Source organism: Macrosteles quadrilineatus, unplaced genomic scaffold (genome assembly GCF_028750875.1).
Source record: "Macrosteles quadrilineatus isolate MER2022 unplaced genomic scaffold, UCM_ALF_1.0 Scaffold_3__2_contigs__length_128488019, whole genome shotgun sequence".
In the NCBI taxonomy this organism is placed as follows: Eukaryota; Metazoa; Arthropoda; class Insecta; order Hemiptera; family Cicadellidae; genus Macrosteles; species Macrosteles quadrilineatus.
In genome coordinates this window covers 15,880,575-15,907,287 of record NW_026542596.1, presented here as the reverse complement: position 1 = coordinate 15,907,287, position 26,713 = coordinate 15,880,575, and the positions used below count along the sequence as shown (strand labels likewise).

The 26,713-nt window shown below is 33.6% G+C and overlaps 2 protein-coding genes across 3 annotated transcripts in view; both read right to left on the bottom strand.

Moving 5' to 3' along the window:
- Positions 1 to 242: 242 nt before the first annotated feature.
- LOC128990416 (eukaryotic translation initiation factor 4E-binding protein 1-like) lies at positions 243 to 12,567 on the bottom strand. 2 transcript variants are annotated; one of them, XM_054412772.1, is made up of 4 exons: positions 12,163 to 12,567; positions 11,784 to 11,936; positions 8,916 to 9,086; positions 243 to 2,017 (listed from the first exon to the last, which is right to left on the bottom strand). In XM_054412772.1, the coding sequence occupies exons 2-4, from the start codon at positions 11,923 to 11,925 to the stop codon at positions 1,977 to 1,979; spliced, it is 354 nt and encodes a 117-aa protein (XP_054268747.1). In that variant the 5' UTR covers positions 11,926 to 11,936; positions 12,163 to 12,567; the 3' UTR covers positions 243 to 1,976. The 2 variants fall into 2 exon arrangements, with proteins under 2 accessions (XP_054268747.1, XP_054268748.1); XM_054412773.1 differs by having other exon boundaries at positions 12,207 to 12,230.
- A 7,768-nt stretch (positions 12,568 to 20,335) lies between these two features.
- The window catches only part of LOC128990663 (NFU1 iron-sulfur cluster scaffold homolog, mitochondrial-like), a 31,920-nt gene continuing 25,542 nt past the window's right edge, over positions 20,336 to 26,713 (bottom strand). The window contains exon 7 of the mRNA XM_054413160.1: positions 20,336 to 21,777. Within this exon, the coding sequence (XP_054269135.1) occupies positions 21,670 to 21,777 (108 nt within the window). The 3' untranslated portion in view covers positions 20,336 to 21,669. The remainder of the gene's footprint in view (positions 21,778 to 26,713) is intronic.

The following is a 26,713-nucleotide window of genomic DNA, read 5'->3' as shown; positions in this document are numbered from 1 at the left end:
CTGAGAATTTTACAAACAATGGGTTGCCAAAAAGTCAGTGACCTGTTTGAAAGAAAAAGTAGCACATATTTGAATTCAATATCAAACTAGGAATTTATGACTCCAATTCCTCTGAGATTAAGAAAAATGTAACATTCCTTAACATGGCCAACTTAAATACCTACCAAAGGAAACTCAAACCTTTTGTTAAAACTGGAATTCCCATGGGTCTGTGTGAAATTTGGAATAAATAAAACACAGTGTACACAAATTAATATTTTTTTATAAATCTGTGACCAAAAACAGGTAACAAACCGATGGCACATAATCTATAAATGACACTTTTTCCACTTTCTCTATATGACTAGGAATTTTTAGTAATGAGGTAAAAGAGAAACAAATCTGAGAACATTTGGCAATTTCGATACATTACAATGTATAAATTCATGTCAAAGGTAATTCCTAATATGCTATTACAATAAATGTATGATAATTATTCCTAACAGGCTATCACTAAAGAGATTACACTGGAATAACACACCTTATTGCTATTTAACATCTTACTGTGGAAATATAAATTATCAAACATTCAAGATTTAAGATTCTCGCTCATATGAATACTTTAAGGTGTTAATAAAACTACATGTGCATAAACATTTCAAAAAGTTACCAACAAAATCACCAATCAAAAAACAACTATAAAAACGCAAATAAATTGAATTAGTTTACAAAAAGTGAAAGGAAAGACAATATGATTCATAATTAGGCAGTTGGTCAATAATCAATATCAATCCAGTTGATCATAATTTGATTCTACAGTCACTTTTCAATAACCATCACTTTGCCCTTTTGTCTTACTGAACAATACTATTCAGTTCACTGTCTGACTTTAAGTTTGTTAAGACATTTATTAAAAAAGGATGTCTTATTTGAATGTCATAAAAAGGATGTCTTATTTGAATGTCATGAAATTTGAACTTTTATAATCAGGTAAAAAAACCATGGGATTTCTTCCTTAATGATGTAAATACGTACATTTCACATTTATTGTCAACAAGAATAAGTAACAAACAAAAACTTTAAAGCTTAGGCTATGAAAACATTATTTTTTGGGTTGTTACAGACTGTGCTATTAGGCCTACACCTTCTCATGGTGTGTTTTTATTATGCTTATAAAGGGCAAACTATAAACAAACCATGATTTAAAGTTACAGATTCCAAGGTAAACTAAACCTAACCGATTAAATGTGCTAGGTACTTCTGCTTTTATTTTTAATACTGGAATATACCAGTAGTTGAGGAAGGTTTCTCCAGACAAAAGTAAAACAAATAGGTAGGTAATAGGCTAAAGTAATTGTTTACTTTTAATTTAACTATCATGTAAAGAGGTTATAGGTATAATGTTTTCAATAATGCCTACAAAGCTATTTGAATCTCATTTACATAACTGTAATAACATTATTTGAGCAGGCTATGTGAATAAAAAACGTGATAGCACAATCAGTATTTGGCAATAATGAATTACGCTGCAATCGAGCTAGAACTAAAAAAGTATGATATGTTTCCAAACTTTTAAAGATGCTCTAAAAAAATCATGCAAATGTCAAATTAAAGGCACATATATAACAATATCATGTTTGTTAACAAGTTTGGGTATTGTGAAAACGTATGATTAAACCACTACAGTATTATGTTTTGATTCACAGATATGCTAAAGTAATAGTTTCACCATCAATAATATCTATTGAATGTTTAACACTTTAAATACTCATTAATGCTTTCTAATCGAAAAGCAGAAAGTTATTTATCCATCAGGATGTAACTTGCAATATTAAAATTTTTTAGCAAATTTGACATAGGCAGTCTTGATATTGTTTCAAGTCATCAAGCGATTCAAAATAACAGATTCTAAAAGGAACATAAAGCTCCTACCAACAATAGTGATGATTACACAGCGATACCTGAGAAAGTCCAATTATCTGATCGACAATATCGCTTTAGATGTCCATATCAAACTGATCATTTTCTTCTTCCTCAACTGCAACAAAGGAACAAAAACACTTTTAATGTTAAAACAAAATCTATTTTAAAAATTAATTTTGAAAACCTAAGAAACTGTCTTGATTTACTATATGGATTTGTATGGAATTTATATGGAAATAGTAAACCTGCCTGAATTTCAAAAATTCAAAACATCTCTAAATTTTAATATTTCTTACATTTTATGATTTTATCAATCAATCAGTTCAATGTAGGTGTCTTTAAATCTGACACTTCCCAGAGCAAGGGAATAAAACCCTCCTCCTGCAGGGACAAAAACTAAGTTTTGACTTATAACCACATTCATTTAGACATTGACATTAGGTTTGGAGCATTTTTTAAGCAGAATATTAATTCTTCTTACTTTTTGCATGTCTATCAGCAGCATTGTATGTGTTAGCAAGATTAGCAATGTTAGCAATCGTTTGAATATATCTTCAAAACAAAAAAAAGGATGTTAAATTAACGGAGTTCATAATTGAAATCAGCATGAAAATCTAGTTTAAGATGGTGTGTCACAACACTATCATTACATTAAAAATATTATATTTATATGCAATATGGCATTTCAAGATGGCAGCCAAAAACGTGTTACATATCGAAATGAAGTATTAACCACCGAATAAATAACAGCATTGGTACCGAGTCAATTTTGTTCAAAAATGTTCATAAAAATGCATGTGGTATATCATTTTCAAAATTTGTTGTAATTTAACATAACTTAATAAAAATGCATTTTTCAATTCACCAATGACATCCTATTGACTTTTAAAGAAAAAATATATATTTTATTACTAAGATAATCAATTATTGGTATTCTCTGACCACTAAAACATAAAATTAAACACAACAATTATTATCCTGTCTCTTCTATAGGGAAAGATATAGCCCATGTCCAGTTTTTAAGCCATCCTGGCCGCCATTTTGAATATTTAAATTTGCTCAAGGGTGACAAAGTGGCACCCTGCAGATGAAAAAAAAGTTTAAAAGTTTACAAATAGTTGAATTTTGAAAACATATGATTGAGTACAGATCAAAGAAATAGAAAATCAGCCTAAAAGAAAATTAAAATTCTGCTGAGTTGAATCATTTTTTTTACTAGATCTTAAATTTAAACCAGAGGGGAACTTTTTAATTCAGAATTTCTTAAGACCAGTTGGTTGCATTTAGGGTTTTGATGATGGTTTACATTGTGAAGGGCTTTAAGGGTAAGCAGCCTTCTAAATTTTGGTTGTGGTGAGCGGCGTGATTATAGGGTTTTCTTTTGTCTTCATGTACCACATCAAAACGATGGCCTGTCATTCGAACGAGTTTGAAGTCTAGCCAATGTATTCTTTTATATTTTGTATATATTTCTTTTATATATTTGTATTTTGTGTATGTGTCTGTTAGCACGATAACTTGAGAAAAAATTATAAAATGTTGATGAAATTTGGTACAAGCATGTAAACCTACGTTTAATTGAAGGAGTTCACAAACCAGCATAATTGGACCATGGGAACAGGGGTTTATGGGGGGAAAGATTGATTTTTGCCAATTGTTGAACCTTAAAAACACAAAATTTCATAATTTCTTTCCAAACCATTTTATAGAGCTTAAAAAAAGAAATAATTTTGTATAGGTATTGAAAGCGTTGCTTTATGCCTAACGGTTACGGAGATAATGCACTTTATATATGTATATGTATACAATTAAACTATCCCACGGCCACAGGCTCACTACGGTATAGTTCCAAAAATAACATGTGTTTCCTCATTAGAGCACTCCATATATTGTACAGTTTATCTCTAAAAGATCTAGTAGTAAATAATTAAATAACAAAAACTAAACTCTTACTACACAACCACTGCAGTAAATACTGTAGGAAGAGAGCATTGACTATGAATGACAGCGAGTGTGTACTGGCTACGTTCGTGCCCGTCTGCGCTCGGTATTCGTCCTAGATCGTCTCCTTTAATTCGTGACGGAAGACTATAAAAAATGCAAGCGCACCCGAACACGAATGTTGGCGACAGCGAACAAGGAATACCATAGAGTGGCAATCCCTATTCTTTAAACAGTATGTAGAGGTGCTGAAGCCACCCTCTGTGTTAAGCAGAGGTGCAACTGGCAGCTCCACACACTATACCACCTTAGTAATAATGTTTTTGAAGTTTGTAAATTGAAATTTTAAACCATTGAAAAAATAATAAATAGGCTATGTAGCAAAAAATAAGTTTGCGTAAAATTTGGGACATGAAAAAGTTGGTCTGCTGGTAAGTTTTTAATTCTTTGGTCAGGTGATTTTCGTCAGCGAGAAAGTTGTTCGAAATGAACCAAATTTCAACTTTTACATTTTTTTTTTGTATACCGTAGTTATTGACAATTCGGAATACTAAACCATTATTAAATATAAAATCAACCATTAATACATGTTTCTTAGACAAACAAAAAATTCAAATTCAAAAAAGCGAATTATTCTTTAATCTAAATTTTCATAACATAGCACTTTAGTAAAAAAAAAACTTACCGTGTTTTATTTCCTCTGTTATCTAGGCCTATACTCTCAATGACAAATACAAAATTTTACCTTTGTTGAAACAAAAATATCACTTAAAAGGCCTTAAAACACGAATCTATATAATTAATACGCCAACACAAAATTTGTCGGTTGAGTTGACCATTGACGGCTCATTGGAAAGAGCGTGTTGCGTCGATTTGTAAACTGACCTTACATTATTTTTAAAGTCCCTTGGACTTTTCTCGAACCAGCAAGATCGGACCATGGGACGGGGTTTTATGGGGTAAAAAATGGTTTTTCTCATTTTTGACCCTCAAAACACAAAATTTCCCTCTAGACTTTTTCAAAGAGCTTAAAAACACCAATAATTTTGTATATTAAAGTGTTTTTGTACGGTTATTGGTAAAGGAGAAAATTAAAAAAATTGTAAATTTTAAATTCTCATGTTAAATTCTATTGGAGAATTGTAAAATGTTTGCTTGTTTATGGATATATTTTGATCAAACTTGGCTAATGTATTATAATGTTATTAATACTTTACTAAAAAACAAACACTTTATTAGTTTCCTTTCAGCAGCTAACCTTGGTATACTCCTTAAACCTAATCTTAAAAAATACATTTGTTTGAAAACCGATTCAGATAAATGAAAATTATTCGCTTAGTCGGCAGGTTTGCTGCGGAGGAGTATAAAGTTTTATTTTCCTATCTAAATTGTAAACTGTTAAGACATCATTCATGAATATACGTAATATTATCCTTTCAATAAAAATAAATAAAACATCATTCATGTAAACCATTATTCCAATACAAATACGTGGAAAACAAAGTAGAATAAATCTACTGGCCTTAAAACGTAATTGTTTTAGTTACGAGGTTTCTAAATCTTTATTTGTGAATTATTCACTAAACAATTTTACCTACTATATGGGTGAAGCCGCACAGTGAAATATTTTGTGCTAATAGTCTTTGTTAACAAAACAAAATGATTTTGTTCAGGGTCTTGTTTTGAGAAGTGTTCATTATCTTTTAAAATTTCCGTACCAACACAACGTTTTACTACTTTAGATAATAAAACGTGCAATACAAACAAACACAACTATAGTTCCCCTATAAACCCCCTATAAACAAATTGTTATAGCAGCTGATTTTAATATTAACCTTTTAGAAAAGAATAGTAATTTAGTAGAAGAATTTAAAAATATGATTAGTAGTCATGGTTTCTTGATAAACATCAAAGAGCCAACAAGAATAACAAAAACAACAAAAACCTGCATTGATAACTTTCTAACTTCTATAAATTATGGTAAAGCTCCTTTTGAGAATCTCGATTTATCTATGTCTGACCACAATGCTCTATTCCTTCAGTTACCTATTAGTAGTAAATTTAAATTAAAATCAACAAACTCTGTAAAATCCTATCGAAGACGTTTTCCTGAAGGATCCATCGCCCCATTTATTAATAGCTTGAGATGTAATTTGATGTCTTTATCTTTAGATGGTTCAGTGGATAACAATTACAAAAATTTTTTGGCTAAGATTAAATTAAGTATGGATGAAATCTTTCCAGTTAAACCTTTTAAAGCAAAAAATAAAAGTAAATCAAAAACTTGGGTTACTTTAGGGATAACAGTGTCATCAATAAACAAAAGAAAATTACATTATGAAGCAAAATTTAGTAATGATCCTAATTTTCTAAGCTATGTAAAAAATTACAAAAAGATATTTCAAAAGATTGTTAAAAAAGCTAAGAAATCTGCAAATGATAGGTATATAATGCAAGCAAAAAATAAGTCCAAAGCCATGTGGAATGTTGTAAAGGAAGAATTAGGTGTAGGTGTTAAAAGTGAAATTGTTAAGCCTCACATTAAACTTAAGGTCAACAATGAAATTATTGATGATGCTGTAGTCGTGGCGGAACTGTTTAATTATCAGTACTCCAACATTGTCAATATACTTAAGCTGCCAAACATGCCACACAGTGCTAATATCAATCCGTATGCTAACAATCCTACAGTTCAGGTGACAAAATTAGGTAATCTTCGTCAAACAAATGAAATTGAAGTAAAAAAAACTATTCTAAGTTTAAAGAACAGTAATGCCTGTGGCTGGGACGGTATACCCATTAAATTATTGAAATGGTCAGCAAATGAAATATCAAACATCTTGGCTACACTAATTAATCAATCTTTTGCAGAAGGTGTTTTTCCCCAACTACTAAAACTCTCAGAAATAGTACCCATTCACAAAAAAGGTTGTTTAAATGAAGTACAGAACTACAGACCGATCTCTTTATTAAGTAATGTTTCAAAGGTTTATGAAAAAATTCTTCACACTAGATTATCTAGCTTTTTGGAAAATAACTACAAGTTTTGCAAGGAACAATTTGGTTTCCGTAAAAATCTAAATACCCAATCAGCTTTAAACAACTTTGTAAATTGCGCTTTGAAGGCCTTGGATGAGCCGCAGTGCACAGCTGGTGTGTTCTGCGACTTATCCAAGGCTTTTGATTGTGTTAATCACAAAATTCTTATCAAAAAACTTACAGCAATTGGTTTTCATGGACAAATAATTGAACTTTTGAAGTCTTACTTAAGCGATAGAAAACAAAGAACAGTAATTAAAACCGCCTCTGGGAACAAATACTCTTCTTGGGCAAATAATAACTATGGAGTTCCGCAAGGTTCAATCCTAGGTCCTCTCTTATTCCTCACATATATTAATGATTTACCTTTTCATTTTTCAAGTCAAATCTGTAACTTTACCCTTTATGCAGATGATACAACAGCTCTCATCAAACGAAGTACTGTTAAAATGTTACATGATGATGTCAAAGAAACAATTGGAGAAATAGCAAATTGGTTTTTAAAAAATGGCTTACTTTTGAATGAAGATAAAACTAGTGTTTTAATTTTCAAATTGAGAAATTCAACCACTGGAACAGAAACTACTACCTCGCCCACAAATGTAGTAAAGTTTTTAGGGATATATTTGGATAGTAAACTACAATGGACAGAACATATTAATTTTCTAAACAAAAAACTCAGTCCAACAAGATATGCTTTAAGTGTTTTAATTCAGGTTACCTCCTTGGAAGTATGTAAAAATGTTTATTATGCTTATGTGTACTCTATTTTAAGCTATGGTATTACTTTATGGGGGACAGCCACAGATGTCCACAAAGTTTTTAAAAAACAAAAGTCAATAATCAGAACTCTTGCAAATTGCCCCAAAAAAACATCATGTAGACAATTGTTTCGAAATTTTAAAATTTTAACTCTAACTTCAATATACGTTTTTGAAATTTTAAAAATGGTTCATGGAAATCCTGGTATGTTTCAAAATTATCTTAGTAATCACTCATATAATACCCGAAGACAAGACATTTTTCAATACCCCACTCATAATTTAAAAAAATATGAAACAAGTCCTCTCTATATGGGGTTAAAAATTTACAATAAAATTCCAAACTCCTTAAAGCAATTAAACTTAGCAAAATTTACAGACAAAATCAAAACAGTTTTAGTAGAAAAAGCATATTACACTCTTGAGGAATTTTTCAACGACTCCTGGTAACAGACACCCAATCTCTCATCAACCTCTCCTAACATAAACAGTTCCACCATGCTGTAGCTTTGTAGGGGTAACTTACTGGCTAAATCCTAGGTTTTTTATATACCTATTTAGATTTCCTTATTTATTAGAAACCTTGACAATGTACCTGTCTGTGTATTACATTTGTAATAACTTTAACAGATGTTATGTGCAATAAAGAATTGTCATTTGTCATTTGTCATTTGTCATTTGTCATTTGTCATTTAGTTCAGATAGCAATACAACCCCCAAGAAGTTCGCCACTAGGGTGACTCATCACCGCCGGCGCGCCATATCCCCTCCACCAGTTTCCAGCGTTTCAAGGTCGGCTTCAGTCCGCGCACCACATTGCCACTCTATGGTATTCCTTGCTCCCTGGTTGGCTATGCGAACTACTCTGAATGTACACGAGCACACCGAGTACACTATCGCGCTCGTCTTGGTTCGCCTACATTCGACGACTGTGTACTGCATGCTGAACAGATCTTACTGCCCTGCCCACTCAATACTTTAGGCCTGGATTTAAATAGTTTATAGAATTCATCTGCTGAACCATGCATGATTGTAAATAACTTAACTCATGATTGATTATTGATTAATGCTGAGTGAGTGCAGGATCGTACAAGATGAGTTGTACAGCAGCTTTTCCTGTGACTAAGACCAGGCGATTCTTTAGCCATGACAATTTGTTCAATGGTCAAGGACAACTGCCTTCACATTCAAACCGTCACGAAACTACTGACTTTTTTCGGAAAAAATCTGATGAATACTAGGCAAGCAATAATTATTTCAACACAAACTTACTTTTCTTGACAGGGCTCGAGACTTCATGTCCGTTTTCCTTTGGTTGTTCTGGATACTCATTACCCTTGATTAAGAAGTCAGGGATGGTTGAAATATGCTTAGGAGGGGTCTGGGCTATTGGTGAATTGCGCAGATGCAACAGCATGGATCTGTCATAGACAATCTTAGTTCCTAGAATTTAAAAATATATAAAACATAAACATTAAATACAGTAGGCTAATAGGTAAGTGAAATGGTTAGAAGGGGGGTGGCTATAGGCTACAGTTAAAGTCCCACAAACTCAGGATCCCGATAACCCAACAATCCTGATTTGCCGGGAAAGCAGTAAATAAACAATTTGACATTAATTCCACAGCCGTTGTACCGTACCCTTTAAATTACATCACATGTTGAAACTATCATATTATGCATGTTAATTACAAAAATAATCTAATCAGGCTGCAACCTGGGACTATCAACGGCATAGAATTTGTTTAACATGTTCGCAACCAATCACCACATATGCGATGCTGCGATCATTGCCATGGACCAAGGTATACATTTCAATACTACACATCTAGACTGGGTGTCCCTTCATTCACAGTACACACAGACAATGGGCCAGTGATGCAGCAAAGTAAAACAGTTAGTTGCCAACTATCATATGACGTCAATATCATATTCACAGATCAAGTGATACACTTGCGACAGACATCTCTGTAGACCACTGCAGAGAATTCGGGGCCTTCAAATAGTGTTACGTCGATATAGGCCTAAGCTTTTTAATAACATTGGGATCCCGACGCAAATATGCGACGTCAGGTCTATTTAAATGTGACCAGCCTAATGTGTCCATGGGTAGACACCGGCTGTCGCAGATGTGCGTCACCAGTGGCGGATCCAGAGGGGGGGCGAGGGGGGCGACCGCCCCCCCCTCGGGCATACATATACATATATTTTTTACTGCATGTAATACAGTAGTGCATACAAATTGCGTAAAATAATTTGTCACACTAACTTTGGACAAAGAAATGGTAAAAAACTGTGATTTAGGAGACTTAGTTTACACACATTTTTCGGAGGGGTACCCCCGAACCGCCCCTGACTCCCTGGTTCGCCCCCCCCTTGTGACTGCTCTAGATCCGCCACTGTGCGTCACTGGTCCATATGAATGAAAAATTACTATTGCAGTAGCAAAACGTGTTAACTGCAATGAATACTGTAATTTTTGTATTTTAAAAGTTAGGTTTTAGTGAAAATATTTTGTTTTGTAACAGTAATTAGGCTGTTTAAGCTAAGATTTTTTAATTTAATGGTACCATGTAGTATTTTGCACCTTAATTTGAAAATGACATCCATTTTTTTAGAAAACCGCCATAGATGTAAAAACTAAGTCTTAGTTTATGAATCTAAGCACAATGGGGTGGTATTGCTACGGTGGTTTGTACAAGACCAAGGTCTGTGACAAAGAAAGTACAAGGGGAGCAAGCAGCTGTGGGTAACTTAAATGTACAATCCATAATTAGTTTAATTCAAATTATTTAACCAACACAAACAAACTGAGATTGTGGCTGGCTCATGTTGATGTAAAATCAGAGATTTTAAAAGCAGTACCTATGTTTAAGGACATAGGTACCGTACCAAAGAAAATTGATTGTTAAGTTAGAGTGGGCTAAATCAAAATCAGTAGGACTATGACGTTGCTACAAGTTATTAGGTTAGTAGCATATATTACGCCCCAAGGCCGAGTAAACTTAAGTGTTTAGAGAGTGTGAGCTGAAGTAGTGCCCACCCTCACCAAGCCTCACACAGGTTTTTATGCAGGGACGTCTACCGTTAAAACCTTCGAGTCGTGCAGCTTAGGCCTACAATACTTCTTTCCACCCACTAAGTTTACCAATAACAAATAACTTATAAGTTACAGGATTTAACTTAGTAAAATACAACCCATAACTTAAGTTTCAATCACAACACCAGGGTTGCTACCTTAGGTCAGCCAAAATCGGGACTATCCCGGCGGAATCGGGACGGGTGTCAACCCTGCACAACAGAGTGAGTTAAAGCTTACGGTAAGTTTAGGTCAACACTATTACTGTCTGATTAACTTTGTTTAGAGCCTATTGAAGTAGGCCTAAGTTAAGTTACTTAACTCATAAGTTAGACTCGCCAATATAAAAAAATATGCCTAGAAACAAACAATAAGAGCGCTTGGTGCATTTAAACCCACTCCAGCTGATTACCAAACCCTTTCTGTAAACAATGAATGTGTCGAGAACAAAGAGACCAGAAATCAAGTTAGCTGCTAACTGGGGAGTGAGGCAAAAGATCTAACTTAGGCTTACACAATCAACAGCTGTTTGCTCTCCACAGGCTGCGGCCACACGGGCGTTTTTTTCACGCACAAACGCAGCTTGAAAACACGCGAAAAATATGAGCAGCCTTAAATTAATGGGGAATGCCACACACGGTGTGTTTACCCGCAGTAGCGGGCGCCTATTTGTTTCAATGCTACTCTAATTTTTCGCGTGTTTTCACGCTCCGTTTGTGCGTGAAAAAAACGCCCGTGTGGCCGCAGCCTCTGGGCTTCTTTCTCTCCAAGCACGAAACAAGGCAAAGTGCATAAGTTAAAGGTGCACAATTTCCGATTTTTCATGGCCTAAGTTAAGCTTTATTTATAAATAAAACAATCTAGGCTTACCTTAGCACTGAATAAGCTACCGTAGGCTACAGTACAAAAATATGACGAGTAGCTTACATGCCTAGGGCCTAAGTATATTTGTAGGCCTAGAGCTAACTTAAGTTAAGTTAGGCCTATGCCATTTTTAGGCTAATCTTTTTTTATTTTGAGGGAAAATAAGTTAATGTAAGTTAGGTTATACATTTCTTTACCTCCAGGTGTGGTGGAATACAGAGTGCCTCCCGGTGTGGAGGAATAATCCACAGGAAGTTGTGATGGGTCTGTAAGTAGCACTCTTTTGGTAGGGATGCTTTGGCTTTGTGTAGCCTGACGGGCGATAGGAGAAGCCGACATTTTCCTTTGAACTAGAACAAAACAATTCAAAGCTGTAACATATCGATTGAATCTCCAAAATTACCCTTTACAGTACCAACTGGCAGTAACAAATATTCAACTTACCCTAGCCTATATGTTTTTCAAGCCTAATACAGCAATAGGCAAATTCATACTTAGAATTTATTCTTAATAGGTCTAATTAACAAGTTAAGCCAACAAGAATGGCATTATAAAGTTAATAACAAAAAGCCTTACCTTATAACTTCACATATAAACAACCACAACACAATGTGACTGACTTGACTATCACTAGCAGACGTGCGGGCGGGCGTTGTATAAATTTACTACGACGTTCACAAATCACTAGTAAAGTCAAAATGAGCTCTAAAAGTGAAAAAAAATTCGTTCTTCAATGATAAGCACTGTAAGTGAAGTTACTAATAACTGTTTGGTACACAAATATTCATTCAGTATTAAATATCAAACGATAAAACATAAATTTTAATTTTAAAGCGCACTAAATAAATTATCTTGCAACATATGGTTCTAGCAGCAGCACAATTGAGTCGACACAACAGCGCGAAATACGAAAGCTAACAAAACAAAAGTGATGTATGATTCGATTCGTCGTTCTTTTATTCAAGGTTAACTACTGTACATAATCGCCAACCAGTCAGATTTCCGCCTCTTATCATGGCTGTGTGTGTGTTGTTGACGTAAACATTGTTTACGCCACACTACATTATTTTGACGAACTTTCCACGCAAGGATTTAGTCCAGAAAACAGCTGTTTGCCACCAGCTTATTCAAATGGGGTTTCATTGCGTAATACTGTTCTGTAATGAGTTTTACCGGACACCAATCAGCTGATTATACTGTACTTTCGTGGCAATTAGTGATTATAAACAAAAACATAACCTCTCTCAGAGGTGATAACTAGTGATTGTTAGTCCTTTAGTTGGTGGAAATATATAAGGATTTGTACGGATTAAGTAGTATGGCGTAAAATATCGTACGTAACTCGTCCAAAATGTGTGTACCGGACTCGTATGGTAATCCCGTACTCGACTTCGTCTCGCACGTGAACGACCACACTCGTCCGGTAAACACTTACTTTCAGGACTAGTAACGTAATATACTATTACGTGCTATCATCGTCGGGCTGAATATCGGTTTACAGGTGTAGCATAACGACGCAAACAATCCCCCTCCTCTACAGTGAAAACAATTGTAATCTTTGGTATTATATACTAGTCCAGGATCTGAAGGGGGTTGAGCATGCATGAAAAGGGTGACGCAATTTTATTTCTGATTGTTGTTATAGGCACTATAGTGATCACGAAAACGCATGTCGTCGCCCCCCAGCGTGGTCGACAACCCGGGGGGGAGGGGGGCAATATGGCGGGGGGCGCCGTTTACTAAAACGCCTATAACTCGAGAACTATTCTAGGTAGAACATTGCAATAAACGTCAATTTACTCAAAAAATTATGGTCTTTAAAAATGTTAATGTAGTGAAATTCGTATCTTTGATTGTTTTTTAGTTATTTTATATTGGAGCTAAAAATCAATATGGGGTTATGGGGTTAAAATAGGTTTTTCCCATTTTTGACCCTAATAACCAAACAAATTGCAATTTATTTCTTAACCCATTTTGTAGAGCTTAAAAAAAGAAATAATTTAGTATAGCAAAGGGCTGTTGTATGCCTAACGGTTATTGATATAGTTAAAAAAAACTTAAATTCAAAATGCCCATGTTATTCTTACGGAGAATCAAAAAAACTGTTGTAGTTTGCTTATATATGGATATATTATAATCAAATTTGGCAATTTTGTTTATTTCATACTAAGCTATCAACATTTCAATATAAAACTCACCTCAATACCTTCCCTGTAGCAGCAAACCTAGGTACTCATTATAATTCATTTTATTTAAATAGGAAATCAAGCTGACAGTTTTCAGGGAATATTTGAGTATAAAATAATATTGAGTCTGCAGGTTTACTGCGGCAGGGGTACTTTTTAAAGCAACCGAAATTACAAGTACCAAGAGACACCTTTTAAGGATAAACATAGCTTTTATGTTTGTAGATCTATAAAAAAAAATTGATGAAAAATCAGGAAAAAATTATAGGAAAAACTGTTCTTTACTTAAGGTCCGTGAAGTTGGCGTACCCATATTAGCGTATCCACTTTTGATCATACCAATCGTTAGTTCATCGTTAGTTCTCGATAGTTCCCAAATGTTTTCGTTAGTTCTCAAAAAATAAAAAAGTTATAGCCGATAATAAGTGGGTACGCTAACTTCACACTTCCGGGTTCGTTTTCTGATGAGAAATGTTTACATCTATATATCAATCGTTAGTTCTTCGTTAGTCCTCGACAGTTCCCAAATTTTTTCGTTAGTTCTCAAACAAATAAAAAAGTTACGAGGCATACAAAGTGGGTACGCTAACTTCACAATTGTACAATTTCCAGCGGGCACAGTTTTTTGACTATAAATGCCTATATTTATACCAATCGTTAGTTCTTCGTTAGCTCTGGATAGTTCTCAAAAATGTACACTCAACTATTCTTTCAAACATTCATAGCATCGTTCTTAAACAGTTTAGAAATACGTTTAAAATTAAATGTGTTAGATTATTAATATATACCGAGAATAAATATTTTTATCTTATGATAAATTTTTTATAATAAAATAATTAATTAAAATTTAGTTTAATGATTTGCAAAAAGGGGGTTTTATTCAAGTTCCATGCCTATAGCCGGCTTCAGACTGTACCTACGCTCGCAAGTAGCAAATGGCAGCAAATGCTCGTCCTCGTGTTTTCCGTTCATTGCCGGTATTTTTGCACACATCAAAGTGAACGAATATCTTTGCAATTCCCGAAACGAACAGTTTTTGGGAAAACAACACATGTGTGTAGATATTTTACTCGTTAGATCGTCGAACGGCAAATATGTCGTGTTTTGGGAGTGGCGCATGTCTGGAGACAGCTTATTTTGTTGACGGAAGAACTTGAATTGGCGCTTGACACGGCTTAACAGTTGAAAATGACTCTAATCTATTTATTTTTTATAGTAGTATACTGTAAGCATTTTTCGTCGAATGAAGGTGCGCGCTGGAAATCAGAAGTGTTAAATTAGTTTATCTATTCATTATGGGCTATACGTCTATTTATTTATTTATTTATTTATTAGTGACAAAAAAAATTGTATAACTATCGAGCAGAGATAACGACTGGTAAATAGATATAGGCGTTTTTCTTCATATGACAGGACGCGCTAGAAATCGGAAGTATCATTAATATAACCACTTTATCAGCCATAACTTTGTTTTATTTATTAGAACTAAAGAAAATCCTGAAGAACTATCTAGAAATAACGATTAATATTTATTTTATTTTATTTTATTTTGCATTCCAACGGATAGCTCCATTTTAATATTTGGTACAATTATACATGAAATAACATAGAATACTTGCTTACTACACTAGCCTAGTTATGCAATAGTTTACTGAAAACAATGTAAATGAATTAGTTAATAAGGAAAACGAAAAGGAGAAACGGCAAAAAGATGGCAAAAATGACAGCGGCAAGCAACAAAACGAGTGGAAAACATAACAATAACAGCATAGCTAATAAAAAATAATAATAAAAAGAATTTTTTCGTCAGATGCAGTTGCACGCTAGAATTTCTGTAGGTGTGAAATTAGCGTCCTTATTCAGCTTCAACTCATCAGGTGCAATTTTTAAATGTTTTAGAACTAACAAAATAAATCGGTGAGCTATTAAGTACTTACGATTAATATTAAGATATAGGCACTTTTAGTCAGACAAGGGTGCACGCTAGGAATGATTTGGGTGTGAGGTTGGCATAACCACGTTTAAGACCTTATTGGCTTTTTAATTTTTAAGAACAAGCAATAATATTGGGGAACTAACAAGAAATAACGAAGAACTAAAAATTGGTATATAGATATAAGCGTTTTTAGTCATAAAACGGTGCCCGCTGGAAATTTTATAATTTTGAAGTCAGCGTACTCACTTTGTATGCTTCGTAACATTTTTATTTTTTGAGAACTAACGAAAAAATTTGGGAACTGTCGAGGACTAACGAAGAACTAACGATTGATATATAGATGTAAACATTTCTCATCAGAAAACGAACCCGGAAGTGTGAAGTTAGCGTACCCACTTATTATCGGCTATAACTTTTTTATTTTTTGAGAACTAACGAAAACATTTGGGAACTATCGAGAACTAACGATGAACTAACGATTGGTATGATCAAAAGTGGATACGCTAATATGGGTACGCCAACTACACGGACCTTAAGTAAAGAACAGTTTTTCCTATAATTTTTTCCTGATTTTTCATCAATTTTTTTTTTCATAGATCTACAAACATAAAAGCTATGTTTATCCTTAAAAGGTGTCTCTTGGTACTTGTAATTTCGGTTGCTTTAAAAAGTACCCCTGCCGCAGTAAACCTGCAGACTCAATATTATTTTATACTCAAATATTCCCTGAAAACTGTCAGCTTTATTTCCTATTTAAATAAAATGAATTATAATGAGTACCTAGGTTTGCTGCTACAGGGGAGGTATTGAGGTGAGTTTTATATTGAAATGTTGATAGCTTAGTATGAAATAAACAAAATTGCCAAATTTGATTATAATATATCCATATATAAGCAAACTACAACAGTTTTTTTTTATTCTCCGTAAGAATAACATGGGCATTTTGAATGTAAGTTTTTTTAACAATATCCATAACCGTTAGGCATACGACAGCCCTTTGCTATACTAAATTATTTCTTTTTTTAAGCTCTACAAAATGGGTTAAGAAATAAATTGCAATTCGTTTGGTTATTAGGGTCAAAAATGGGAAAAACCTATTTTAACCCCATAACCCCATATTGATTTTTAGCTCCAATATAAAATAACTAAAAAACAATCAAAGATACGAATTTCACTACATTAACATTTTTAAAGACCATAATTTTTTGAGTAAATTGACGTTTATTGCAATGTTCTACCTAGAATAGTTCTCGAGTTATAGGCGTTTTAGTAAACGGCGCCCCCCGCCATATTGCCCCCCTCCCCCCCGGGTTGTCGACCACGCTGGGGGGCGACGACATGCGTTTTCGTGATCACTATAGTGCCTATAACAACAATCAGAAATAAAATTGCGTCACCCTTTTCATGCATGCTCAACCCCCTTCAGATCCTGGACTATACAGCAAGTGATATAGTTTGAATCAGCTAACAGCTGTTATATATTTTATTCTTTGTACTTTATATTTCATTGCTAAGATTCAATTATGATTTAAATGCTTATTGTTGTGAGTTCAATTGTAAATAAAGGTGTTGAAAGTAATAGCTCTCTGTTTTAACGTTTTTAAAGCTTTTACCAACAAAAATAGAATTTCAATTACAATTAAACTTAAAATACTTATCACTTATCCTAATCAAAATTCTTCAAAAAACACTTCATGAAATGTTATAATTTAGTTCAATACGAAGTAAGATAAAGTTGTTTGAGTTTGTTGGAAAACATACTACCAGTATTGACGAATAAACAATGGTTTACACTTGGATGAGCAGAAAGAATTGTTCAATGACAAACAATAATTGGTCAACCCAAAACATTAAGAGAGAGAAATGGCGTGTATTTTGTTTCCCGAGTTATTGAATGTCATTAAGAAAATCTAACTCCCCCTCATCCACCATCATCACTTTTTGTGATAGCGAATTTCTCTAGTGATTAAGTATCTATTACCGTTCCGGGAGGGATTTTAACTTTTTCATTTTGATGTCCCCAGAGGCCAAAAACACCATTCGTTCGGCCCGCAATTGTGTGACAGGCTCAGCCACACGGGCCCCCTATCATAACAATATTTATATGAAAATGACCATAAGTTTTTTTATGCCGAAAATTTGTTAAACCCAGTAAGAGTACTCTAGGGGTAGTTTACAACAGCTTAACTGACACTATTATTTGGCCGATCGATAAACTCTCTACCAACTTTTAGCTTTAGACTAAAGCTAAAGGGCCACACGCTGGATACCGGGGAGTGCTTGTTCGGTGGGATATGTGGTCTCGTGGTTCCTTGGTGGTGCCTTTAAAGGCGCCAATAGCTCAATAGTGTGAAGTGCTGTCATTGTCATTGTTGATTAGCTTTTGTCACAGTTTATCATGTTGTTACCTATTGCTATAGTTTATTATTGTTATATATAGTAAATTTTATTGCTGTAGATTTAATGTCGTAATTGTTGTTACTTTATTTACACTGATTGTTATTGTTGTTAATTATTTACACTGTTAGTTATTGTTGTTAATTTATTCACAATGTTGTCATTTTTGTAATTCATCCACACTGTTGTTCTATTCTATCTGATGCCAATGTGTATTGTTTTCACACTGACTTACATAATAAGCTGTTAGGGTAAGAGCCCTAAGAGAGTAGTAAAATAAAAGATAACTACCTATGTCCATTGCCTGTGGTTGTATATATTGGCTCTACTCATGGAAAAAAATCAGCTCAATAATAGCTCAAGTAGTTTTTAAGTTATTGACATACTCCAAACTATATCTATAATAATCTATAATATTAAATCCTTACATCCAAGTCATTGGCTTGATCAGTAATGCACTAGAACTATTAACACGCCACTCCGTTTCTCAGACATTATTTTTGAGGAAAACAAACTTGATAATTTTTTTTCATAAAAATTTGGAAAAAATAAAGTCAATAAGTTGATGAATTCACTTAAAAATAAAATTAACTCATTCCCACAATACACCACCACAATTTAGTATTTGGTAGTTCTTGGGCATCACAGTTTTTGTTTCTGCTTGGTTCAAATTAGCTGTTATAATAAATTCAAACAAAAAGTTAATAGTACTGCAGTTGACACTGATTTCCACGCAACACAATATGTCAACTTCTTGCAAGATCTGAGCTTAAAACCCCTAGCTTCGAACCCGGGAACTAAAATAATTTGGAATGAAATATGGACTCCATAATCCTCATATGCCACTAAAGTTTTATGGACTGTATAATGCTGATGAAAAACCATTTCAAAACAGAGTAGTCTAATGGAAACCAAACACTATTGACATACAGTAATGATCATATACTGCAGTTGTGCCCTGAATTGTCACACTTGAACATACTCGGTTGTGAACCTTCCACGTGAACCTCTCATGTCTAAGAAACAATCCACACTAAAATTGAAATGTTGGTATTTCGTAGAAAGACCTTTTTATATTGGTAAAAAGGTTTTTTCAAATGAGATTCAGTAGTAGATAATAAATTAAACTTGTTTATGATTGGATAGTTGCTAAAATTTAAAAAAATATACTGATGAGTTGACGTAGTTTGGATTTTAATCTACCAAAAAAGCATTTTTAAATATTTTAATGACGACAAAGTTAATTCAATTTGATAATAATGAACAAAATTCTTGAATTTTCTTTAATGAACTTATACAGTTACAATAAAGTGGTTTAAATACCAGCATAAAAGTTATCCAAAATGTTGCTCACAGCAACCGGTTTCAATCCACAATAGGGATCTTCACCAGGCCGATCAGGGGATGAGTCGTCGCAATAATTTCGGCCGTGTCTTTAGTGTTAAAAAATGTCCGTGTTTCGTGTTTGTGACTATGTGTGCATGTTTTTTACGCCTTTTGACTACCTTCGTAAGAAGATAAAAAATGTTTTGACATCCTGATCGGCCTGATGAAGATCCCTATTGTGGATTGAAACCGGTTGCCATGAGCAACATTTTGGATAACTTTTATGCAGGTATTAAAAACACTTTATTGAAATATTGGTTATCCGGAGGCTAAATCACGATGAATTATATAGTTACTTAATTGATGGTAAGTCTTCACTTTGAAAGTAATGTCGCAGGTTTGTTTGGAACCCAGATGATTTCATTACAAATTAGAGGATAAAATTGCCTGTTGTTGCCTTATAGTACAAGTTTCATTACCCCTATTGTATTAGGAATACCAAACGAGGTACCACAGATCAATGGAAGTGTCTTGGTTTGAATATTTGCTTAAAGCCTAGTGGTTATTGTCTCAGACTTCAGTGTAAGAAGGACAGGTTAGATTCCCGGCATATACGCAAAAAATCGAGGTGTTTAGACCACTTAACCTTAAAAGCGTTAACAATATTCTTACTTACAAAAAGTTGCTATCCTATACACTAAAAAAAATTAAAAAACAAAAAATTGTCTTAGTTAAGTATCTAAATAGATAGATACAGTGAACAGTGTTCTAGGTTGAAGAAGAGGTATGGAGATAAAGGAAAAGCAATGATAATATTAGTATTGACAAAAGGAAGTTCTAAGAATTTTAATTGAAATAAACATTCAAGCGACATTTGTCATTAGTTTATTATCTATTGTCTTTCTTTCTCAGTGAGCATAACAACAAATACACCATAGGCTTAAGATGGATCAAATGCTATATATATCAAGTACAACATTTCATAGGTCAAAACTTAAGTTTGAACTCTATTTCAAACTCTATTTATCTAAACATGGGGGTTTCCTTGGCCTAGGCTCCTTGTGCTGCTAGGGCCTTATTTCCACTAGTCAAAGTAACACACAAAATAAATATGACACACAAAACTCGCTGCACACATAAGAAAATCATCATATTAGTACTATTTATTAAAATGTCATTTGATTCAAATGATTTGTAGCAGTTTGCAGTATTTTCTTTACCATATACATTGTGGCAGATTTTCAAATGAAGTTATTAAGTCTGTGGATGGGCAGTTGGAATTTGTGTCTACACTTAGTTGGATAGCTATGCTTGTGGTTTTCATACCTATTTAATATACAGTAGTGATATTATTACAAACATGGCAAAGTTGAAAAAGTTCTTTAGGTTTGCCTGGGTCGAGAAGGTTTTGTTATTAAGCACAAAACTGGTATAATTTAATTTGGTATAAAAACTCTTTTACTTAAAATTTAACTTAAAAATTTTACCCATCAATTCCGACAAAAAATATCCAACTTCAACACACGTAATAACTAATTGAGAATGTGGTTAATTTTTACTTTTAATAACCATAATTGTTCAAGAGTTTTCCTTTTAATTCAGAAGTCTTTATACAAGCTTGAAACCCTTTTTGTTTATTCATACTAACTGAGGTACTTCATTATTGGTAACCGGGTTTTAAACAATAAATTTATTTATTTATGTTGACAGAAAACACTTTATTCACCCATTGAATATTCTTACATGTAGGGCCTAAAAATAAATAAGATATTTATTAACTATGAATATGTTAATAAATAGTATACATATATATATATATATATATTACAACTATGTACAATAAACTGCAGTAACCTTTGCAAACAAAAAACCTTTGCTTATACTAAATTATCTTTATAACAATTATTGTTCTACACAGGGGGGGAAATTCCATTGTGAAAATTAAAAATTAATTGGAAATCAAATTAATGGTGGTATTATAAAAATATTGCTACAAAGGGTTTGAAAATCTCAGGCTAGAGTTATTAAATAAATAAAAAAGTTCTGTTCTATTAAAAATCAGTGAAAATAGGCACAAGATACCTTTGCATCCTGCGCGGGGGGATTAACATCTATTCTCTTTGTGTAAATCATGAACAAAACTCACTATTAATAACCAAGATTTTTCATAACAGACCTATAAAACGATGGAATTAACACAGAAAATGTAAACTTCGGAACTTCTAACAAACAAGTAGACTAAGTTTTACTACTTTCAGAGTCTTTTTGGTGCTGGTCTCTAGCTGCCTTGGTCATGATTTTCATCTCAACTTCAGGCTCACCATCCACTTGTTCTACACCCAAAACCTGAACAATTACAAAGGCATATTTATATTGGATGTTACATTAGTTCTATGTGGGAGGAGATAGTGTATTTAATTATATAATGTACAGCTAGCAGGGCTGGTTTAAGGGGTTAGAAAAGTACACAGTCAGGGGGCCAAGCAAAAGGGGGCGCCAAAGCGCTCTCCAATGATCGGTATTAAAGAAAGAGACCATAGGCATTGAATATACATAAGTGTTCATATATCGTAAGGTGGGACCATCACTCAAAGTACTTGATTTATTGTTATTTCCAAATAACAATTACTACAAATAATAACGAATGGATTTATCCAGCAGACATTTGTGAGTTTTGGACTTAAAGCATTTTTATCTGCTCATTTTAAGTATCTAGATATAACCCTTCAGTATCTAGATAAACTACCGTCAGAGCCAGAAGTACTAGCGGCCCCAGGCCAGGCCACTATAACCAGTTTGGGCCCCTGTGATCCCAGCAAAATAGTTAATATCTTCCGCGATCAAGGAGGAACACATCCACCACACATCATCATCACCACACACCACCGTCACAAAATCGTGAATATCTCCTGTTATCGTGGAACACTACTATCATTGCCATCCGCAGTCACAACAAAATTGTAAATAATTAATACAAACATTTTTAAAAATATTTTTTTATTTTTGTACGGTATAGTGGTGTCCTTTTACTTACGGCCCTAGTCTATAAAAATGGTTAAATTAACTGATGTCGCCTTGTGGTCAGAGTTTTGTCCTTAACGGATTATGCGCATTTTGGCGCGAACACCATTGTCAAAGTCAAAGTCAAGTCAAAACATTCTTTATTCATTATAGTTTCACATTACAAAACTTGAATAGAGTCATAAGCTAAATTCAAAATTGCTTACTGCTAATTAAATACATAAAAAGAGTGCTAAAATTACTTTACTATAACTTTTAACAAAACCATGACTTTAAGGATTATAGTATTTGGAATTCAAATTAAGTTAGGCCTAACTGTTTTTTGCTAATACTAAAGAATTCTGTTACTGAGTAGCAGGGAGTTCTTAAAAAATATTCCTTTAAGAGCTGCTTGAATTTATTAAATTTTGTTTCTTTTCGGATGTGAGCTGTAAAAGAAGCTGTATGCAGGATCTGTAAAAGAATCTTCCCTCAAGAGGTGCGTTGAAAGTTCACAAATAAAACACAAAAACATAAAGCGAGTTTGCGCCGAAATGCGCATAATCCATTAAGGACAAGACTTGGACCAATAGGCGATATCAGGAAACCTTCATTATACGTTTTTTTTTTGGGGGGGGGGGGGGCGCCAGAATATTCTTTCCTTACCATAGAGAAATGTGTTGCAACAACCCCGATGACCCCATAGCACATCCATTAAAAATGATGTTTTAGAGCTTTTTACTTTCTCCCCCTATTCATAGTATAATGGAGAAAGTATTGTTTTCATCAAATTTTTGAGTTTGAGTGGAAATATCCGTTAAGAATCCCCCTGAACTCAAAAGTGATGTCTGCGTACTTGTGGATGTGTACAAAGCTAATCCGATTTTGATGAAGTTTTATACATGTGTAATAATGGGTATCTCCAAGGCCTTTTTATATATTTTTTTGGAAATTTAGATTTTAAGCAGTGATTTTCCCATAAAACAAAAAAAATAGATTTTGATAAAAATTTTGAATGTTGTTAAGATGGCTAATATAGTAGAGTCCCATAAACTCGGCGTAATGTGGACTGGAACTGGGTGCCTAGTTTGTGAAATGACGGGTTATCGGGAACTAGGGTTAAAAATAAGAACAATACAATTTTTAAGCTTTTTAACTGCCTTTTTATTTATATTTATATTATAAGTCAGTATTAAGTCAGCAGATTAAACAACAGTATTAAACCTCAGAACACTTATGGCTGGACTGTCCAGCGTTAGCCCATAGAAGGCTTACATCTCTGGGGAGGTTATTTCTGGAACCAACAGAGATAAGGAAGCTGGGTGTCTTTCAGCTCCTGGGCTACTTGAGAAGCCTAGGGCTGTCAGAATGAATTAAAGGGTGCTACAAAAGGTCTCCAGGCCGAAGTAGCCAGGGGTATGTCATTACCCCAGCCCCCACAAAAAAAAGTTAGCAGATATAGTACAACAAATCCTTGGTACGAGTTGTGAATGATTTAACTTGAACTGGCTTGAGTCCATGTTTAACTCGGACTCAAAAAATCACTAATTTTCTGAGCCAGGTGATGGCCGAGTTATCCAGACTGTCGGGTTATCGAGTGCCGAGTTTGCGGGACTCTACTGTATATTATATTTCAAAGGTGGTTAATAATTTTTTTATTGATCAACTGAAATAATTTTACTTTGAAAAAATTGTTTTATTTCTCATACAAAAATGTAACTTTAGGTCAGAAGGATAACCATTGATCTCTATATCTGCTGTCAGTATTGATTGCTCTGCTGAAACCAATTTTGCACTTTTTTGTGGCAAATTTGATTGCAACAAAATATGTTTTAGATAAATTTATTTAACCATATGTGTAAAATAAAAAATGTCATCATTTTTAATCAAAAAAGAGAATGACTACAGACTAATATGATAGTTATTTTACTAATGACTACTTCCACGCGAAAGAGTTAACCTGTTGTTTGAAATATTCCATTAACTTGAATACCGGTACTCAAATTATTGCAGCAAAAATTTCAAATGAAGAGTAAAAGTCAAACCTTATCAACATTATTTTGTTGACCTTGTATGTTTTGTTTTCAAAATTATTCTCTAGTAAACATGTTTGGGCTTTGAAGTGGACAAACTAAATTGGCAAGAATTAATCAAAAACAAAAAAAAAAAACTATTGCAGTATAGGCCTAGTATGGATTACTACACATTTAGGAGACGAACATCCAACAAAGGCGAAATTTACACTTTACAGGTTATAAATGCATTATGTAATCAAAATGTAAAACTAATGTCTTAATAGATATTGAAAATTGTAAATTTAAACGTAATAGCAAATTTCTGTGAAAAATATGTTTTATTTTATTAGTAATTAATTTTTTTGTCAACCAACTGTCAGTTTCATAGTTTTTTATGTTTAATTATTGGTAAACTTATTTTAAGTCACATCATAAATAATCTTGACAACATCTCATATTTGTCTATTTCTCAGTATGCATGTAACACAGCTATCATTATCACAGGAATGGCAAAAATTAGTTTACATTGTTCATTATACACTGTAACTAGCAACAGAGCTGAGGTTAAATACAACTGTCCCTAGAAAAATAGTATAATATCTTTGACTATTAATACAACTAGACATTCAATCCCCATGTTAAATTTTTCGCCAGATTTTTAATTAAAATCGTCGTAGTTGATCTGAGCCACAGACAGAGTGTGCTGGTCTCAATTAATATTTTTTGTTGAATACACAAACTTTTTTACCAAGTCAAACTAATCAAATGACCTATTGTGAGCTATAGCAACTGTTATAACCCATAAACTTGGTTAGCAACAAAAAATAAGGTGGTTAGACACTGGCGCATTCTGTGATCACTGGATTACACAACTACGTTTTTCTTTTATTAAAAATTTTTGAATATTCCGAGAATCTACAATTAATCACTAACCAGAAAACTATAAAAAAGTTATTTTAACAAAAACCTGAATGATGTTGTTAATTCAAAATTAAACTTTTATTACAAACTAATCATATGTTAATCTATATAAAACAAAGTTGTGTTAGTTACACCCATGAATACTTGAAAATAACCGGTATGGATCATAAACATAAACAAATGAAGTTTTTGGCCCAAAAATAAACATTATTGCTTAAATAGAACTGCCAAAACATATGTTAATGCTATTAGAATAGGATTTGGGCCAACAACGTCATTTGTTTATGTTTATGATCACTGTAAAATTCTAGCAGTCCTGATTTATGAATTGAATTATATTCCAAAGACAAATTCATTGTGCCTTTCAAGTATCTTAGTAGCCTTTTAACTTTAATCCAGCTTTCATATGAAGGGTTCTCCAATGACTGATGCTTTCCCCACAGCAAGAGCAATATCGGGATGGGTTCCAGTCACCAGATACATACATGCTCCAACACATTCTCTTCACGGGAATTCTTTAGACTTCACTTTTTCTTGAAGGTCTACTTTCCTTACTGTTGTGTCGTTTTTGATGGTCATTGCCAGTTTGCAGTCTTCCATGCCGAAACGTTTCATTATTATCCCTCCTGGTTAATTCTTATAGATCCATCTTCTTCTTCTTGCTTTATTTCTAGCCCAAGAAAGTAAGATGCCGGTTTTTCTACTATTTTAAACTCTTGTTTCAAGTCTTTTATGAAGTCTTCGAGCATTTCATTATCCGTTGATGCAACCAGCCCATCGTCCACATAGAGTGCAATCAGAAGCTTCAATACAATCTTTTCTTAATGAACAAACAGGGATCCGCTTCACTGTTATTTAAGCCAAGTTGAATCATTGCTGAAGTTGCCAATTCTTTTGTTCCAACACCGAGGAGCTTGTTTGAGATCATACAAACTCCTTATAAACGGCATACTATTCCTGAACCATCATTGTATCCCTCCGGCTGCTTCATATAGACTGTCTCTTCTAGGTTTCCATAAAGGAAGGCTGTAGAAACATCAAACTGTTTCAGTGACATTTTCTCATTAGCTGCAGTACTTAACAGTGCTCTTACTGTTCCCAGTCTAGCCATAGGACTAAATGTCTCAGAATAGTCAACTCCTTTCTGTTGTGAGTACCCCTTGATCACCAGCCTTGCCTTGAACCTGTCAACTGAACCATCAGGATTAGTTTTAAAATTATATACCCACTTGCAAATTATACATTTCTTACCATCAGGTAACTTTTCCAATACTCAAGTTTTATTAGTGATTAGCGATTTAATTTCATCATCCATTGCTCTTTTCCAATTTTCCTTTTCTTCAGAT

Bases quoted from the DNA above. Each gene is read 5' to 3' on its own strand.
- LOC128990416 (XM_054412772.1), bottom strand. From the start codon at position 11,925: ATGTCGGCTTCTCCTATCGCCCGTCAGGCTACACAAAGCCAAAGCATC. The intron at 9,087-11,783 runs GTAAAGAAATGT...TTTAAATTCTAG, and splicing joins GTATTCCACCACACCTGGAG to GAACTAAGATTGTCTATGAC. The intron at 2,018-8,915 runs GTAAGTTTGTGT...CCTTTGTTGCAG, and splicing joins CTCGAGCCCTGTCAAGAAAA to TTGAGGAAGAAGAAAATGAT.